Source organism: Lynx rufus, unplaced genomic scaffold, assembly GCF_022079265.1.
Source record: "Lynx rufus isolate CCGP_SWC_20201006 ecotype Redwood Valley unplaced genomic scaffold, mLynRuf1.p SCAF_3, whole genome shotgun sequence".
NCBI lineage: Eukaryota > Metazoa > Chordata > Mammalia > Carnivora > Felidae > Lynx > Lynx rufus.
This window is the reverse complement of record NW_025814845.1, coordinates 66,660,208-66,678,991: the sequence shown is the minus strand read 5'-3', so window position 1 is coordinate 66,678,991 and position 18,784 is coordinate 66,660,208. Positions and strand designations below refer to the sequence as shown.

Below are 18,784 nucleotides of genomic sequence, written 5' to 3'. Positions count from 1 at the left end.
AAAATTTTTTTTAAGTTTACATCCAAGTTAGTTAGCATATAGTGCAACAATGATTTCAGGAGTAGATTCCTTAATGCCCCTTACCCATTTAGCCCATACCCTCTCCCAACCCCCTCCACTAACCCTCGGTTTGTTCTCCATATTTAAGAGTCTCTTATGTTCCCCCCCCCTCGCTGTTTTTATATTATTTTTGCTTCCCTTCCCTTATGTTCATGTTTTTTTATCTTAAAGTCCTCATATGAGTGAAGTCATGATATTTGTCTTTCTCTGATTTCACTTAGCATAATACCCTCTAGTTCCATCCACGTAGTTGCAAATGGCAAGATTTCATTCATTTTGATTTCCGAGTAATACTCCACTGTGTATATATACCACATCTTCTTTATCCATTCACTCATTGATGGACATTTAAGCTCTTTACATACTTTGGCTATTGTCGCTAGTGCTGCTATAAACCTTGGGGTGCGTGTTCCCCTTCGAAACAGCATACCTGTATCCCTTGTATAAATACCTAGTAGTGCAGTTGCTGGGTTGTAGGGTAGTTCTATTTTTAATTTTTTGAGGAAACTCTATACTGTTTTCCAGAGTGGCTGTACCACTTTGCATTCCCACCAGCAGGGCAAAAGAGATCGTCTTTCTCCGCATCCTCGCCAACATCTGTTGTTGCCTGAGTTGTTCATGTTAGCCATTCTGACAGGTGTGAGGTGGTATTTCATTGTTTTCATTTGTGTTTCCCTGATAATGAGTGATGTTGAGCATTTTTTCATGTGTCAGTTGGCCATCTGGTTGTCTTCTTTGGAGAAGTGTCTTTTCATGTCTTTTGCTGATTTCTTTACTGGAGTATTTGTTTTTTGGGTGTTGAGTTGATAAATTCTTTATAGGTTTTGGATGCTAACCCATTATATGATATATTGTTTGCAAATATCTTCTCTCATTCCATTGGGAATTTAGTTTTGCTGATTGTTTCCTTCGCTGTGCAGAAGCTTTTTAGTCTGACGAGGTCCCAATAGTTCATTTTTGCTTTTGTTTCCCTTGCCTCCGGAGACGTGTTCAGTAAGAAGTTGCTGCGGCCAAGGTCAAAGAGGTTTTTGCCTGCTTTCTCCTTAAGGATTTTGATGGCTCCCTGTTTTACGTTTAGGTCTTTCATCCATTTTGAGTTTTTTTTGTGTATGGTGTAAGAAAGTGGTCTATGTTCATTCTTCTTAATGTCGCTGTCCAGTTTTCCCAGCACCACTTGAAGAGACTGTCTTTATTCCATTGGATATTCTTTCCTGCTTTGTCAAATATTAGTTGCTGTATGTTTGTGGGTCCATTTCTGGGTTCTTTGTTCCATTGATCTGAATGTCTGTTTTTGTGCCAGTACTGCATTGTCTTGATGGTTAGAACTTTGTAATACAGCTTGAAGTCCTGGATTGTGATGCCTTCTGCTTTGGTTTTCTTTTTCAAGATTGCTTTGGCTATTCGGGGTCTTTTCTGGTTCCATACAAATTTTAGGATTGTTTGTTCTAGACCTGTGAAGAATGGTGGTGTTATTTTGATAGGGATTGCATTGAATACGTAGATTGCTTTGGGTAGTGTTGACATTTTAACAATATTTATTCTTCCTGTTCAGGAGCAAGGAATCTTTTTCCATTTTTTTGTGTCTTCAATTTCTTTCGTAAGCTTTCTGTAGTTTTAAGTGTATATATTTTTCACCTCTTGGGTTATATTTATTCCTAAGTATTTTATGGTTTTGGTGCAATTGTAAATGGGATCGATTCCTTCATTTCTCTTTCTGTTGCTTCATTGTTGGTGTATAGGAATGCAACCGATTTCTGTGCATTGATTTTATATCCTGCCACTTTGCTGAATTCGTGGATCAGTTCTAGCCATTTTTTGGTGGAATCTTTTGTGTTTTCCATACAGAGTATCATGTCATCTGTGAAGAGTGAAAGTTTGACCTCCTCCTGGCCAATTTGGATGCCTTTTATTTCTTTGTGTTGTGTGATGGCTGAGGCTGACTTCCAATACTATGTTGAATAACAGTGTTGAGAATGGACATCCCTGTCTTGTTCCTGACCTTAGGGGGAAAGCTCTCAGTTTTTCACCATTGAGGATGATATTAGCGGTGGGTCTTTCATATATGGCTTTTATGATCTTGAGGTATGATCCTTCTGTCCCTACTTGCTTGAGGGTTTTTATCATGAAAGGATGCTGTATTTTGTCAAATGCTTTCTCTGCGTCTATTGAGAGGATCATGTGGTTCTTGTCTTTTATTGATATGACATGTCACATTGATTGTTTTGCAGATATTGAACCAACCCTGCATCCCAGGTATAAATCCCACTTGGTCATGGTGAATAATTTTTTTAATGTATTGTTGGATCTGGTTGGCTAATGTCTTGTAGAGGATTTTTGCATCCATGTTCATCAGGGAAATTGGTCTGTAGTTCTCCTTTTTAGTGGGGTCTTTGGTTTTGGAATCAAGGTTATGCTGGCTTCATAGAAAGAGTTTGGAAGTTTTCCTTCCATTCTATTTTTTGGAACAGCTTCAAGAGAAGAGGTGTTAACTCTTCCTTAAATGTTTGGTAGAATTCCTCTGGAACGCCATCTGGCCCTCAACTCTACTTTTTGGGATATTTTTGATTACTAATTCAATTTCTTTACTGGTTATGGGTCTGTCCAAATTTTCTATTTCTTTCGGTTTCAGTTTTGGTAGTTTATATGTTTCTAGGAATTTGTGCATTTCTTCCAGATTGCCCATTTTATTGGCATATAATTGCTCATAATATTCTCTTATTATTGTTTTTATTTCTGTTGTGTTGGTTGTGATCTCTTTCATTCTTGATTTTATTTACTTGGGTCCTTTTCTTTTTCTTTTTGATCAAACTGGCTAGTGGTTTATCAATTTTGTTAATTCTTTCAAAGAACCAGCTTCTGGTTTCATTGATCTGTTCTGTTTTTTTGGTTTCAGTAGCATTGATTTCTGCTCTAATCCTTATTATTTTCTGTCTTCTGCTAGTTTGGAGTTTTATTTGCTGTTTTTCTTCCAGTTCTTTTTTTTTTTTTTAATTTTTTTTTTCAACGTTTATTTATTTTTGGGACAGAGAGAGACAGAGCATGAACGGGGGAGGGGCAGAGAGAGAGGGAGACACAGAATCGGAAATAGGCTCCAGGCTCTGAGCCATCAGCCCAGAGCCCGACGCGGGGCTCGAACTCCCGGACCGCGAGATCGTGACCTGGCTGAAGTCGGACGCTTAACCGACTGCGCCACCCAGGCGCCCCTTTCTTCCAGTTCTTTAAGGAGTAAAGTTAGGTTGTGTATCTGAGACCTTTCTTCTTTAGGAAGGCCTGGATTGCTCTATACTTCCCTCTTATGACCTCCTTTGCTGTGTCCCAGAGGTTTTGGGCTGTGGTGTTATCATTTTCATTGGCTTCCATGTAGTTTTTAATTTCTTCTTTAACTTCTTGGTTAGCCCATTCATTCTTTAGTAGGATGTTCCTCAGTCTCCAAGTATTTGTTACCTTTCCAATTTTTTTCTTGTGGTTGATTTTGAGTTTCATAGAGTTGTGGTCTGAATGTCTGCACAGTATGATCTTGATCTTTCTGTACTTACTGGGGCCTGATTTGTCTCCCAGTATGTGATCTATTCCAGAGAACATTCCATGTAGACTGGAGAAGAATGTATATTCTGCTGCTCTAGGATGAAATGTTCTGAAATATATCTGTTAAGTCCATCTGGTCCAGTGTGTCCTTCAAAGCTGTTGTTTCCTTGTTGATTTTCTGTTTAGATATCTGTCCATTGCTGTAAGGGTGGTGTTGAAGTCCCCTACTATGTATACTATTGTATCATTATCAATGAGTTTCTTTATGTTTGTGATTGATTTATATACTTGGTGCTACCACATTTGGAGCATAAATATTTACAATTGTTAGGTCTTCTTGGTGGATAGACCCCTTAATTATGATATAATGCCCTTCTTCATCTCTTGTTATAGTCTTTATTTTAAAGTGTAGATTGTCTGATATAAGTATGGCTACTCCGGCTTTCTTTTTATCGACCATTAACATGATAGATGATTCTCTGTCCCCTTACTTTCAATCTGAAGGTGTCTTTAGGTCTAAATTGGGTCTCTTGTAAACAGCATATAGATGGATCTTGTTTTCTTACCCATTCTGTTACCCTATGTCTTTTGATTGGAGCATTTAGTCCATTGACGTTTAGAGTGAGTACTGAAAGATATGAATTTATTGCCATTATGTTTCTTGTAGAGTTGGAGTTTCTGGTGGTGTTCTCTGGTCCTTTCTATGTTGCTTTTGTGGGTTTTTTTCTCCCCTCATCTTTTCTCCCCTTAGAGAGTCCCCCTTAAAATTTCTTGCAGGGCTGGTTTAGTGGTCACACACTCCTTTAATTTTTGTTTGTCTGGGAAACTTTTAATCTCTCCTTCTATTTTGAATGACAGCCTTTCTAGATAAAGAATTCTTGGCTGCATATTTTTTTTTGATTCAGCACATTGAATATATCCTGCCACTCCTTTCTGGTCTGCCAAGTTTCTGTGCATAGATCTGCTACAAACCTGATCTGTCTTCCCTTATAGATTAAGGACTTTTTTTCCCTTGCTGTTTTCATGATTCTTTCCTTGCCTGAATATTGTGAATTTGACTATGATATGTCTTGTTGATGGTTGGTTTTTGTTGAATCTACTTGGAGTCTTCTGTGCTTCCTGGATTTTGCTGTCTGTGTCTTTCCCCAGGTTAGGAACGTTTTCCACTATGATTTGCTCATATAACCTTTCTACCCCTATTTCTCTCTCATCTTCTTCTGGGACCCCTATGATTCTGATGTTCCTTTTTAATGAGTCACTGATTTCTCAAATTCTTAAATCATGCTCTTTTGCCTTAGCGTCCCTCTTCTTTTCAGATGCTTCGTTATTCTGCATAAGTTTGTCCTCTATACCACTGATTTGCTGCTCTGCCTCATCCATCCTTGCCACTGTGGCATCCATTCAAGATTGCAGTGCAGTTATAGCATTTTTTATTTCATCATAACTAGCTTTTACTTCTTTTATCTCCACAGAAGGGGATTCTAATCTATTTTCAACTCCAGCTAGTATTCTTATTATTGTGTTTGTAAATTCTGGTTCAGACATCTTGCTTATATCTGTGTTGATTAAGTCCCTAGCTGTTGTTTCTTCCTGCTCTTTGAGAACTAGTTATTTTTAGAGTCAACAAATTTAAGGAATTAAATCCAGTTCATTTTTGAGAACAAAGATTTGATTCGTAAAACCGTAGTTTATTTTTGGGTTTGTTTTTATGTTACAAATTAGATGGCATCTCTAATGGCATCCATCTCTCTAATCACATAATTGGTAATACACCTTTATGAGCATCGATGATGCTACAGTTGACTATTTTTTTCATATTATCTTTTTTGTTGCATTGAATACATATGGGAAAATATAATACCTATTATACATGTTAAGTCAGTAGGCAATAATTTCTCCAGCCATTTGTGTGTGTGTGTGTGTGTGTGTGTGTGTGTGTGTGTTGGGGGACGGAGGGTAGAATGCCTGTATTTACTGATGCTGTAAACATATTACTTCTCTGAATTCTTTCTTAGTCCTTTTTTTTCTAGCCTGATAATTTGGTAGCTATGGATTAGAAAGCCCTTGTACTGAAGTAAATTTTTGCATTGAAGGAAGTAGGAAAGGTAAAACCTAGCTTCTGCAGATGAAAACTATGTAAAATTATTTTTTTCTACTTAGCAGTTTCCCCATAGATCGTAAAATACTCAAATTTCATGAGGCACTTTCAGGAGAATAAAATTTACGTAAATTATAGTTATTTTATTTATAGTATATATACTTAAAAATATTTACATGAGAAATTTTAGCAAAGAGAAGAAAAGTTCACTTTTCCTGAAGCTGAGTCAAGATTAAAAGACAAAAATGCATTGAGAGAAAAAACCCTAGCTGAATTCTGCAAGTAGTGGCTCTTAGTGCTTTGAGCACTTGTGTAATGTGTATTCTGCAAATCATAGTTAAGGAATATGTTTTCATCTCAAAGTTTAAAAAGTTTTGAATATTCTTTGAAAGCCAGGCCATAGAAGATTTTTGGCTACTAGATGTAATTGAAAGACACTTTTGAATTTGGATGATTTTATTATTGTAATACTCCTTTCTTCTTGTATAGAAATTGTAACAATTTGAAAGTATTTTTAAAGACCTGTTTTTACTTTTTTTTTAATTTGTTTTTTAATATTTATTTTTGATGGAGGGAGGGAGGGGGAGAGAGAGAGAGAGAGAGAGTGTGTGTGTGTGTGTGTGTGTGTGTGCGCGCGCGAGCCAGGGAGGGACAGTGAAAGAGTGAAACACAGAATCTGAAGTAGGCTCCAGCCTCTGAGCTGTCAGCACAAACAGGGGGCTCAAACTCACACACTGTGAGATCATGACCTGAGCCGAAGTTGGAACCACCCAGCCGACTGAACCACCCAGGTGCCCCCTGTTTTTACTTTCTTACCTCCATAAAACTGTCCATTTTAGAGAAGAAAATTCCATCTCACCTATGACAAACTAAGAACTAAAGAGCCAAATTAGAAAACTAAAATGTTGACCTCGAAAGTTACTGTTGATTTATTCTGTTTCAAAGAGTCAGTGTGCAAAAATACCACGGAGAGGAATAGATACACAGAAGGCTTTTCTTTCTTTCTTTCTTTCTTTCTTTCTTTCTTTCTTTCTTTCTTTCTTTCTTTCTTTCTTTCAATGAGCTGATAAAAGTAGGGCTGGCTTACTGTTTTACCATAACACACTTCTAAATTATAGGTGTCTTTTTTAATGCTGCCTAAGGTAGAGAACCCATCATTGTGGCTTTAATGATATCACTTAATACTAACCCTGAACTCTCGGGGTTTTTAATCATCAGATGTAGTCCTTTTCTAGCTCCTCCCTTTACCCAACCATTCATTTATTTAAATACAGATATGTTTTGTGTTTTTTAGATCTTAGTGAAACTCTGCAGTTTTGTTTCTCCGGCGGAAGAGCTGGCTCAAAAAGATGATCTCCAGCTTTTATTCAGTGCAATAACCTCTTGGTGCCCTCCCTACAACCTGCCGTGGAGGAAGAGTGCTGGAGAAGTCCTTATGACCATATCCCGTCACGGTCTTAGTGTCAATGTAGTGAAGTATATTCATGGTGAATATTTCTTTATGTTCATTTTAGGAGCTCTACGTTTCTTCCAGTTTTCTTCATATGATGACAGATTGCTTTTTATTTCTCAGTTCTCTAAAGGTTCTATTTTAAATTAAAAACTATATTTGCCAGGAGAAAAAAAAATATTCTTTGTTTGTGAGGCATTTCAAATGTGAGAAATTTTTATATGTTCCAAACAATAGATATATACAGACTTGAAATAATTTCATTGTCATGTAAATGTTTAATCATAATGTAAGTTCTGTGTCAGCCTATTCTTTCCTACTCTTCTATGAAAAAAAACTATATTTGAAATACTATAGTTTAAGCCTTTCTCAAGATACTTCATAAATGGAGAACTATGTATCCAATGTAGCATAAATGAAATTAGGTAGATTCTTTACCAGCACTAAGGAGAAATTATCCATTCTGTTCAAGTCCTATATAAGTGTCAGCTATAATGTCTTTATAGACATTTAAATGTCTAAATAGAAGATAATGTACCATCTCAAATACTTCACTTATTATATATTTTTTCCTGAAAATCCTTCAAAATAATTTTTAATACAACTTTTTTACTTACCTAACATCAGTCCTTCATTAAATGTTCTTGCCTCCATTTCTGTGTTAAATCTTTTTAGCCTTTGTTATATGACACTGGGTTTTTTTAGACAAATAAATTTCATTACAGATATGAGAAAGTCTTTTTTGAAAAGCCTTCAATCCCCAATGTCAGTAATAGGTACAACTTTGCTTTAAACGAGTAACAAGTAGTGCAAGCATAATTTAAAAAATTTTATTTCCCGAAGTATTTCTGTATCTCATTGTCCGTATTCACTCTAATTTTAGCTTTTAAACTAGTTATGGATTTTTATTTTTAAACATAGAAGATAGGGTTTTTTTCTCTTTCTTTGACTATACTAATATAATAGCTCAAAAATGTCATTTGGCAGCATTTTGTTTAATGAAAAATATCCAAATATGGTGTAAAAACTAGATAAATGTCAACTATTTTCCAACATTTCCTGTTTTACCCTTTGTTTACTACTTAGAGGCAGAGCTTTTCCAATGAATATATATATCATATTTACTTTTAGAATGTGTAACATTTATCTTATAATATTTCATAGATTAATACTTAATGTTTCACTTAATGTTTTATTAAACACTGTTAAGAATCAAACTTTTCTTAAGCAATTGACATAAATAATATGTATTTAATTCTTAATTCTTACAGAAAAAGAATGTTTATCTACATGTGTTCAGAATATGCAGCAATCAGATGACCTGTCTCCCCTAGAAATTGTTGAAATGTTTGCTGGGCTTTCTTGTTTCCTCAAAGATTCCAGTGATGTTTCCCAAACTCTTTTGGATGATTTTCGGATATGGCAAGGATATAATTTCCTTTGTGATCTCTTGCTTAGGTAAAAATCCCACAATTTAAGAACATATTTTAAATGTCTACTCAGTTTTTTTCATCATTGGGAACAGCGTTTTTTGGGGTTATGGAAAAAAAGGAATTAATGATTTAGTTAATGTATACTTTATCCCCTTGACTTTAATCACTTCTTTTTATTCCTGTTCTGTCAACAGAGTGCAAAAAGTGAGTTTAAACTGACAAATGCGGGCTACAAACTTGGTGGAGTCAGTGGTTAGGTGTGAAAGTGTATGTACTCTTTGGTAGCTGAGGAAAAAGAGCTTAGGTGAACTAATGAACATCTTCGTAAAGTGTAAACGCTTCTCGCTTAGTTACATTTTTAGTATTTCTTACTATACCAATGGTTTATTAATGCAGTGAATAAGAATAATTATGTAGATTGAATGAGACCTTACAAATGTATATATAAAACAAAATGTTTCACTAGCCCCTTTTTCCACCCCAAATGTTTTATACATATCATGGGAAAATGGCTGGTTGGAATTTTATTAGGAAGAAAATACTCATGCCTCATTAGTTGTTTTGGCTCTTTACTTACTTGTAAATCATTTGGTTTGTTGTAAGCCAGTACTATTTTGTAAACTCTTTATATGTAACACCAGTTTAACCCAGTTGCCAGTACTACTAGGCAACTTCCCAGAAGAGAATTTTGCATATATACCCTAATTTACAAAGGGGGACATAAAAGTTGATGAAATAAGCCTTTCACATTACTAGAGGGTGTTAATTGGTGTAATCCTCTGAGGACACAGGTTGGTCAGATATTATCAAGAGCCTCAAAAATGTCGATACTCTTGATAGAATAATTTCACTTATGTTTATTAATCCTAAAAATATAATTGTGAATATTGTAGGCAAAACTTTATGCGTATTAATGATTCTGAATTCTGATTTCTGCTGGCCGTCCCCCGTCTCTCTCTCTGTCCCCAAATTTGTGGTTGGCTCTTCATGGCCATTAAAAGAATATGTAAAGAGATTTTATATAAATGGAAGAGCATTTGTATTGACACTGGTAAATGGAAAAAACAGGTTATAAAATTCTTTTTTTTTCCAACTTTTTTTTTATTTATTTTTTTGGGACAGAGAGAGACAGAGCATGAACGGGGGAGGGGCAGAGAGAGAGGGAGACACAGAATCGGAAACAGGCTCCAGGCTCTGAGCCATCAGCCCAGAGCCCGACGTGGGGCTCGAACTCACGGACCGCGAGATCGTGACCTGGCTGAAGTCGGACGCTTAACCGACTGCGCCACCCAGGCGCCCCTAAAATTCTTTATATGGTATAAAAATTACTATTAAGACCAAACTTTTCACAATAAAAAAGTACATAAACCATATCAAAATGTCTAAGTTATGAGCCTAAGCATATTTCTTTTCTACTTTTGTACATTCTCCAGCTTTATTAATTTTTTTTGAAGTTTATTTATTTTCAGAGAAAGAGAGAAAGGGGGGAGGGGCAGAAAAAGAGGGAGAGAGAGAATCCCAAGTAGACTCCATGCTGTTAGTGCAGAGCTAGATGCAGGGCTCTGTTCCATGAACCTTGCTTGAGATCATGACCTGAGCTGAAATCAAGAGTTGGACACTTAACTGACTGAGCCACGTAGGTGCCCCTCTCCAGTTTTATTTTAATGAGAATAATTAGTTCTATTAGGAAGCCCCAGTAAATCTTACTCTTTAAAAAAGATAGTTTTGCACCCCATTTTGTGTTCTCAAGCCACAGTCAAGAAATAATTCCATAATGACTCCAAATGTTCTTTTAAAGAAACATTGTTTTAAAAAATTGTTAGACTCTAAGGACTATTTAGTGTATTCTAATGAGTACCTGAATTAATTAATGAATACAGATAAAGACTTAAAACTTTCCAAGAAATTAATTTTTGAAAGTTAACTGAGAAATTGTCTTTGGAAAGAAATGGTTAATAAGATTTTTGGTTGTAAACAGTGAAACTTTATAACCTTGGAAATTTAGGAAACTTAAGAGAGATTTAATCTAATTCTTTTATTTTGAAAATTTTTTTTTAACGTTTATTTATTTTTGAGACAAAGAGAGACAGAGCATGAACAGGGAAGGGTCAGAGAAAGGGAGACACAGAATCTGAAACAGGCTTCAGGCTCTGAGCTGTCAACACAGAGCCCGACACGGGGCTCGAACTCACGGACCGCGAGATCATGACCTGAGCCGAAGTCGGCCGCTTAACTGACTGAGCCACCCAGGCGCCCCTAATTCTTTTGTTTTGTAGATACTTTCTACCAAAGGCTAAAGTGAGCTATCTAAAATAACACTGTTAAATGTAAAATCAGCACTTATATATGAGGTCTTTAGACTATTTAATATAATTTGCTTTCATTATGGTGTAATGTCTTATAATAAAATTTATAGATTTTAAAAAATAGTATGTTTTTATATAGGAAAACTTGTACGATGAAACCTCTTGGAGTGCTTTATATATTATTGCATGTACAAATTGAAATTTTCTTTCTGTGTTAAATTTGAAAATACAACAAGAGAGAAAAAATATTTACTAAACCATACTTTTCCTAGATTGGAACAAGCAAAAGAAGCAGAATCCAAAGATGCCTTGAAAGATCTGGTTAATCTGATAACTTCCCTAACAACATATGGTGTCAATGAACTAAAACCAGCTGGTATTACCACAGGGGCACCCTTTCTATTGCCTGGATTTGCAGTACCTCAGCCTGCAGGCAAAGGTGAGTCCTTTTTTTTGTTTGTTATTTTCCCCTGTTTTGAGCCACTCAGAGAAACAGAGACAGAATAAATTAGTTTGACTTTGATTTCTCTTTATGGTACATGTGTAAAGGTAATATGCTGTTTTTCATTAGAGTTAATGGTTTCTTTATGGTGCAAGTTCTTAAGTGACAGTCTTTAGCAGATCAAATACTTCAAATATATATATATATACATATATATATATATACACACACACACACACATACACATATATACACATATGTATGTATAGTGAAAATATTATAACATCAGTGAAATTTACATCTTAATATTTCATCTTAACATTCAAACAACAGTCGGAACATGCCTTTTTTGAACATTGGCATGCTAAAGCATTTCCAATTTACATGGTTGGAACTTGAGTAACACGCTGATTGCCATGTTTTTCTCTAGAAGATATAAACAGAAAGCATGAGGTACAAGTGCTTATATTGTAAAACTGAGCAATGTAGGTATAAAGAAGTTATATTATTTCAGGTCAGAGAATAAATTTTATAGTTCAGATTTCCTAACTTTGACTCCTTATCTAGTGATTCTTTTACTAACAAACCTTGTTTAGTTAATAACATTTAGTTACCTAAGAGTGCAAGCTAGTTTTACTGTTTATTTTATTTTTTTTTATAAAAAATATTTTTTTTAATGTTTATTTCTGGGAGACAGAGTACAAACAGGGAGGGGCAGAGAGAGAGGGAGACACAGAATCTGAAACAGGCTCCAGGCTCCAAGCTGTCAGCACAGAGCCTGACACGGAGCTCAAACCCACAATGTGGGGGATCATGACATGGGTTGAAGTCAGATGCTTAACCGACTGAGCCACCCAAGTGCCCTATTTATTTTAAATGCATAATAACTGTTATGGAATATAATAAGCCTCAAGGCCTCTCATAGTTTCTTTCCTGTGATTGTCACTAAATATTCAATATAGTTATGATATTTGGGCATAAAATTTAGCCAGAAGATATCAACATGTGTGATTGTTTAAATTCCACAGTATGTTATCTATGTATTTTATGACATAGAAGTTAATGGTTATAAATTTTTTTATTCAGTGAGAATAAATGGATATACTAGAAAGTCCTAAATTTGATTCGCTGGAGAAAATTCTATTGAAAAGTCATGAGTTAGGTTGGAGTTGTCAGACAGACTTCCTACAGTGACTTGTACTGTCAGTCTGTAGGTTGTACAGAACTCTTCAAGTGAGTCTGTGCAGTAAGTAGAAATCCAGGCATATCTTACTGAGTAGTTAAGCGTTTCATTTTATTTAATTATTAAGAAAAAAATAGGACTCTCAAAAAACTAATTTACAGACTGTAGCTTGATTATTCTACAACTATTTGAGTTAATTTAAAAATATTTCACAGTATTCTTCCAATTTTAAACTTTATTATTGTTTCACTTGGTTAATCCGATCATGATAGTGGTACAATAGCTGGTTATATTCACATAATTTTGCAATGAGAGAATTAATGCAGCAAAATTAACCTTCCTCGTATGTCTGCCTTATATTGTCCCATCTGTAACTGGGATAGTAAAATACATAACCTTGCAGGGTTAACTGTGAGAATCCAGTGACCTAATGTGAACGAAAGCAAGGTTAACTAGAAAGGACAGTGCCCTAAGAATCAGAATTCATATGATTGTGAGTTATCTAACCTTTCTAAATATCACTTTCTTCTTCAGAAAAATTAATATAATATTCTATAAAATGAATGGATCAGGATAGATCATTTTGAGTTTCAGTTATAACTCAAAAGATAGCTATATCCCATGGCCTGCATTGTAGGGTTATTGTGCTGACTAAAGGAGATAGCTCTATTCACATAAAGAGAGTATGGAATGTCTTTTTTCTCTGGTCAATAGTTGAGACATAATTGGCCTATATTAAAATTTGTCAATTTTTAGTGTCGAATCTGATGCGTTTTCATAAAGGCATATGGTTGTGCAATCACCACCATAATCATGATATGGAATATGCCCACCCTTCTAAAAATTTACTTGTTTCCCTTTCCATTCAGTCCCTGCTTTCCCACCAACTTGCTAGCAATCATTGATCTCCTTTGGTGTTGCCCTTTCTAGAATTTCATAAACTGGAGTCATAGAGTATGTAGTTTTTTGTATTTGGCTTCTTTCACTTTTGTGATTCATTCATATTATTTCGTGTATCTGAAGTTCCTTTTTTGGATAGTATTTCATTTGGATATGTCACAATTTGTTTACCCATTCACCAATTGACAGCATTTATTTAACTATCATGAATAAAGCTACTGTGAACATTTATATGAATCAAGTCTTTGTGGGGACATATATTTTCATTTCTTTGGGGTAAATACCAAGCAGTAGAATTGCTGGGTCATATGGTAAATGAATATTTAACTTTACAAGAAACTGCCAGACTGTTTTCTCAAGTACTCACACCAGCAATGTAAGAAAATTTGCTTTACATCCTCAGCAGCACTAATGGTGTTAGTCTTTTTAATTTAGGTAATCTAGTGAGTATGTAGTAGTATCTCGTTGTTTTCTAATTTACATTTTTCTAAATGATTTTGAGCATCTTTTAATGTGTTATTTGCCATTTGTATCTCTACTTGGGTTCAGATCTCTGTGCCCAGTGTTTGATAGGATTGTTCATTCTGGGATTTTAAGAGTTCTTTAGATATTCTGGATAAATCGTTTATAAGATGTATGTATTTTTTGTGTTATAGTATGTTTTCCCGATCTTGACCTTTTTTTCTTAGTGGCATCTTTAGAAGAATGTAACTTTTAATTTTGATAAAGTCCAGTTTATCATTTTAAAAATATTTTGTAGGGAGGCACTTGGGTGGCTCAGTTGGTGAAGTGTCCAACTTTAGCTCAGGTCATGATCTCACAGTTCTTGGGTTTGAGCCTCACATTGAGTTCTCTGCTGTCATTGTGGAGCCTAGAACCTGCTTTGGATCCTCTGTCTCCCTCTCTCTCTGCCCTTCCCCAGCTCGTGCATACGTGTTCGCTCGCACTCTCTCTCTCTCTCTCTCTCTCAAAAATAAACATTAAAAAAAATATTTTGTAGGTTTGACCTCAGATTGAAAAAATGTTACTTAACCCCAAATCCATAAAATGTGTGTTTTCTTCTAGGAGTTTCATATTTTGATTCTTATATCAACATCTGTGATGCATTTTAAGTTAATATTTGTATATGGCAGAGAATACGTTTTTTTTCTTCCAGTATGGGTATCCAAGACCTTTTGTTGAAAAGACCATGTATAGGGTGCCTGGGTGACTCAGTCAGTTAAGCGTCCGACTCTTGATTTTGGCTCAGGCCATGATCTCATGGTTTGTGAGATCGAGCCCCATGTGGGGCTCTGTGCTGATGGCATAGAGCCTGCTTGGAATTCTGTCTCTCCTCCTCTCTTCCTCTCCCTCCCTCTCTCTCTACCTCTCTCTCTCAAAATAAAAAAAAGGGGGGGGGGAGACCATGTACAAACATATATCTGGGATTCTTTTTCAGTTCTGCTCCATGGATCAATGTGTGTCTGTCCTTAAGCCAAAACTATAATTTCTTGATTACTGTTATCTTTTTTTTTTCTTTTTACTGTATCTTTAAAATAAGTCTTAGAGTCATTTTAAATTGTCTAATTTTGTTTTTCTTTTTCAAAATCACTTTGGCTTTTCTATATCCTTTGAACTCCATATAAATTTAATCATGTCAAATTTTGAAAACAAAAAACAAAAGCCTGAGACTGAGAGTTGACTGAGAATACTTAGAATGTAAATCAATTTGGGGAGAATTGACATCTTAACAATACTAAATCTTCCAATCCTTTTCATTTTTTAAAGAATGTCCACGCCAGGGGGCACCTGGGTGGCTCAGTCAGTTGAGCTTCCAACTTCAGCTCAGGTCATGATCTCGTGGTCCATGAGTTCAAGCCCCACATCGGGCTCTGTGCTGACTCCTCAGACCTGGAGCCTGCTTCTGATTTTGTGTCTCCCTCTCTCTCTGCCCTTCCCCCGCTCACTCTCTGTCTCTCAAAAATAAATAAACGTTAAAATATATATATGTATATATACTAAAAAGAATGTCCAAGCCAGGATTAGTTTTTCTAGTTCTGTGTTTATCTTCTTTTTAGTTTTTTTTTTTTTAATGTTTTAAGTTTATTTATTTATTTTGAGAGAAAGAGCACAAGTGGAGGTGGAACAGGAGGAAGGAGAGAGAGAGAATCCCAAGCAGGCTCCACACTGTCAGACAGAGCCTGATGACATGGGGCTCAAATTCACGAACCTTGAGATCATGACCTGAGCCGAAACTGACTGAGCCACCAGGCGTCCCTGTTTGTCTTCATTTAAAAATCCAGCTTTTTCTTTAAGGCACTATGTTAATTTCTTGACACTATGTTAATTTTTTGGTCATTTAACAAATGACCTATACTTCTAATAGTTGTGGGGCTGGGGACAGTTTTTAGAGGCAAACAGTTGTTTTCAGGTGCTTCGCATACTTTCTATGTTAATTTCTGTATAATTATTTTTACTAATTTGCCTCACACAAGCCATGTATACAGATTGTTTTTAAGTTGGTGTGTTTGAAAACCAGATGTTTAAAAATATAGCTAATAGCTAGCCATAAATTGCTTTAAGAAACATACACGTAAAGAAATTGCACTTCTAGCTTGAAAACAAAATAAATTTTCAAATTAAAATTTATGGAGGTTCTAGTGTAGTAATTATAAAGGGAAAACTGGAACTTAGAGAATTTTCAGACCCCTGTTTTCCTGCCTGCATTCTTGCTGCTCTCTGGCCTCCGGCTTCAGGCTAAAGGTTTTTTCTTAAGAGGTAACTGTTCTTACAGACAAGGTCTGTCTTGCAGATAATAAGAAGTGAAATCCCTGCACATTTCCAAATTCTGAAGCCTGGGCTTACATAACATGCTTTATTCTCTGTAACAGTCTAACGTTTCAACATACACTATTCTTGAATTGGAATATTCATAATGATGCATTAAAAGTTTAATCAGTATTGTTATTTTTAATGAAATGACTGAAGCTAATTAGTAGGTAATTTAAGAATTTTTGTGAAAATGGGATGTGTTCTTAGTAAATAGTTGATAAGTATTACAATTCATGATCTGTTTAAATAGACTAGTTTGCCACGATTTAAAATGTCACATAGTACCTACTTTTGTGTTCTTGTTTTCCATTTTAGGTCACAGTGTGAGAAACATCCAAGCCTTTGCAGTTCTTCAGAATGCATTTTTAAAAGCAAAAACCAACTTCCTTGCCCAAATCATTCTTGATGCCATCACAAATATTTACATGGCTGACAATGCCAATTACTTCATCCTGGAGTCACAGCACACACTGTCACAGTTTGCAGAAAAGATTTCTAAGCTCCCAGAAGTACAAAGCAAATACTTTGAGATGCTGGAGTTTGTTGTTTTTAGCTTGAATTATATCCCTTGTAAAGAACTCATTAGCGTTAGCATCCTCTTAAAATCTAGCTCTTCTTACCACTGTAGCATTATTGCAATGAAGACGCTTCTTAAGTTTACACGACATGACTACATATTTAAAGATGTGTTCAGGGAGGTGGGCCTTCTGGAGGTCATGGTAAACCTTTTGCACAAATATGCTGCTCTCTTGAAGGATCCAACTCAGGCACTAAATGAACAAGGTAAAGCATTTTCCATTCACTTTTTATGATAAAAGGGTTTGGGCAGCATGTTTTGTTCATGTTTTGCCATTTATTTGGCTATAGATTTGAATGACTTACTCATCTGCATTGTGATATCCTTGCAAATAATTCACACAGTTAACTTGTTCATTCAACCTCTGTTAGGGAATTGGGAAGGAGCAGGGGCCATTGTAGTAGAAAATAATTTACGGTAAAAATTAAGGGAAACATGGTCCACATGACTCATGGCTGCTACTTTCTGCTTCTAAGAGGGAATTTAAAAAGCTCCTAGAAAGATTTGGAAAGTTTAGGTGCCTCAAAATGTTTTTAATTACAGAGAACAAAAAAATATATATCTTTTTAGTCATGTTATGTATATACACATTTATTATTATTTAGGTACCGTAAATTTGATATTTTTCATCCTTTCTAATAAATCCAATAAAAGCATAGCAGTTTCTGGCATTTAAGTATTAAATATGTTGAATTAATATAGTTTGAATAGATGCACTATTCATTAACTTTTCTTTCTCTTTGGTGCCTTAAAATCTAGCATCCTCTTGTTAACTGCTTTGATTAGGAAAACCTTTGTGAGAAAAATACTTTTAACTTTGGCATCCCCTCCTTTTTTTAAGTTTTTATTTGAATTCCAGTTAACATATAGTGTTATATCAGTTTCAGGTGAATGATCTAGTGACTCAGCAATTCCATATATCACCCAGTGTTGACATTTTCCTTTTTAATATTTGTTAGACAGTTGTAACTTTCTAGCCACACCAAAATAAAACCTGTGAACACTGATTTTGACTTTATTTTGGTAGCCAGTGGACATGTGTATCATTTTTAAAGGTTGCATTATATCAATTGCATTAGTGGTAAAAGTGAATATTAAAGAAATAATTAAATTATCAAAAACCTGAATCAAAAACAAAATAAGCATACAACTTTTGTGATTTGAACCTTTGATCCTTTTTCCTAGGGGACTCAAGAAATAATAGTTCAGTTGAAGACCAAAAACACCTGGCTTTGTTGGTTATGGAGACCTTGACAGTGCTGCTTCAAGGATCAAACACAAATGCAGGTGACTAGCCAGGCTACTAGCAAATGCTTTCAGAGAGTGTTCTCTCTGATTTTATCTTCTCTAATGATTCTTGCTTCTGAAATGTCCTTATCACTTATAGAAAAAACTATTGATTCAGTGATGGTTCCATCCTATGTAGAAATGCAAGACTTTCAACCTTTATAAGTCTATTGACAAAGTATGTAACATTATTATTATTTCAAAATATGTTCTTATATTTTATTGCTGTTTATAGTATGCCTTGTTTTTGAAATAGTTTGGTTTTTTATTTACATATTATACTCTTAGTTGAATGGCTTTGCTTATTTTCCAAAATATCTGCCCTCTATGATGATTTTCTTAATTTTTAGTAATTCAACTTAAAGTATTATAATGTTACATCTTTAAGGAAGTATTGAAAAGTGATTCTCTAATAAAACTTGCCTCTCCCAGGTAAAAAGGATTTATTAAGTCTTTATCTTCGGCCTCAACTTCTCTTCAGTTCTTTTCTGCCCATCATTGACAGTCCACTTGTATCTGTAAAATACCACTCTTGCTCTTAAAAAAAGATTACTTGAAATTTTAGCCAACATCAGAAATCTCTCAGGCAACAATGTCAATACAGTTCGAGAAGAGTATTGGGAAGATGAATCGAGATGAATAGGCTGGGTTCAGATCATAGAGAGCCTTTTAGGCCATGCCAAGGAAATGTGAATTGTATTTTAAGTATTTT

General features: G+C 35.2%; 1 protein-coding gene across 6 annotated transcripts in view; it reads left to right on the top strand.

The window, feature by feature from the left end:
* Window positions 1-18,784, top strand: part of WDFY3 (WD repeat and FYVE domain containing 3) — a 245,777-nt gene that overhangs the window by 91,892 nt on the left and 135,101 nt on the right. For all 6 annotated transcript variants that reach the window (XM_047090586.1, XM_047090584.1, XM_047090585.1 and 3 more), the window contains 5 exons: window positions 6,978-7,170; window positions 8,405-8,591; window positions 11,145-11,311; window positions 16,524-16,991; window positions 17,971-18,072. In XM_047090586.1, the coding sequence (XP_046946542.1) occupies window positions 6,978-7,170; window positions 8,405-8,591; window positions 11,145-11,311; window positions 16,524-16,991; window positions 17,971-18,072 (1,117 nt within the window). The remainder of the gene's footprint in view (window positions 1-6,977; window positions 7,171-8,404; window positions 8,592-11,144; window positions 11,312-16,523; window positions 16,992-17,970; window positions 18,073-18,784) is intronic.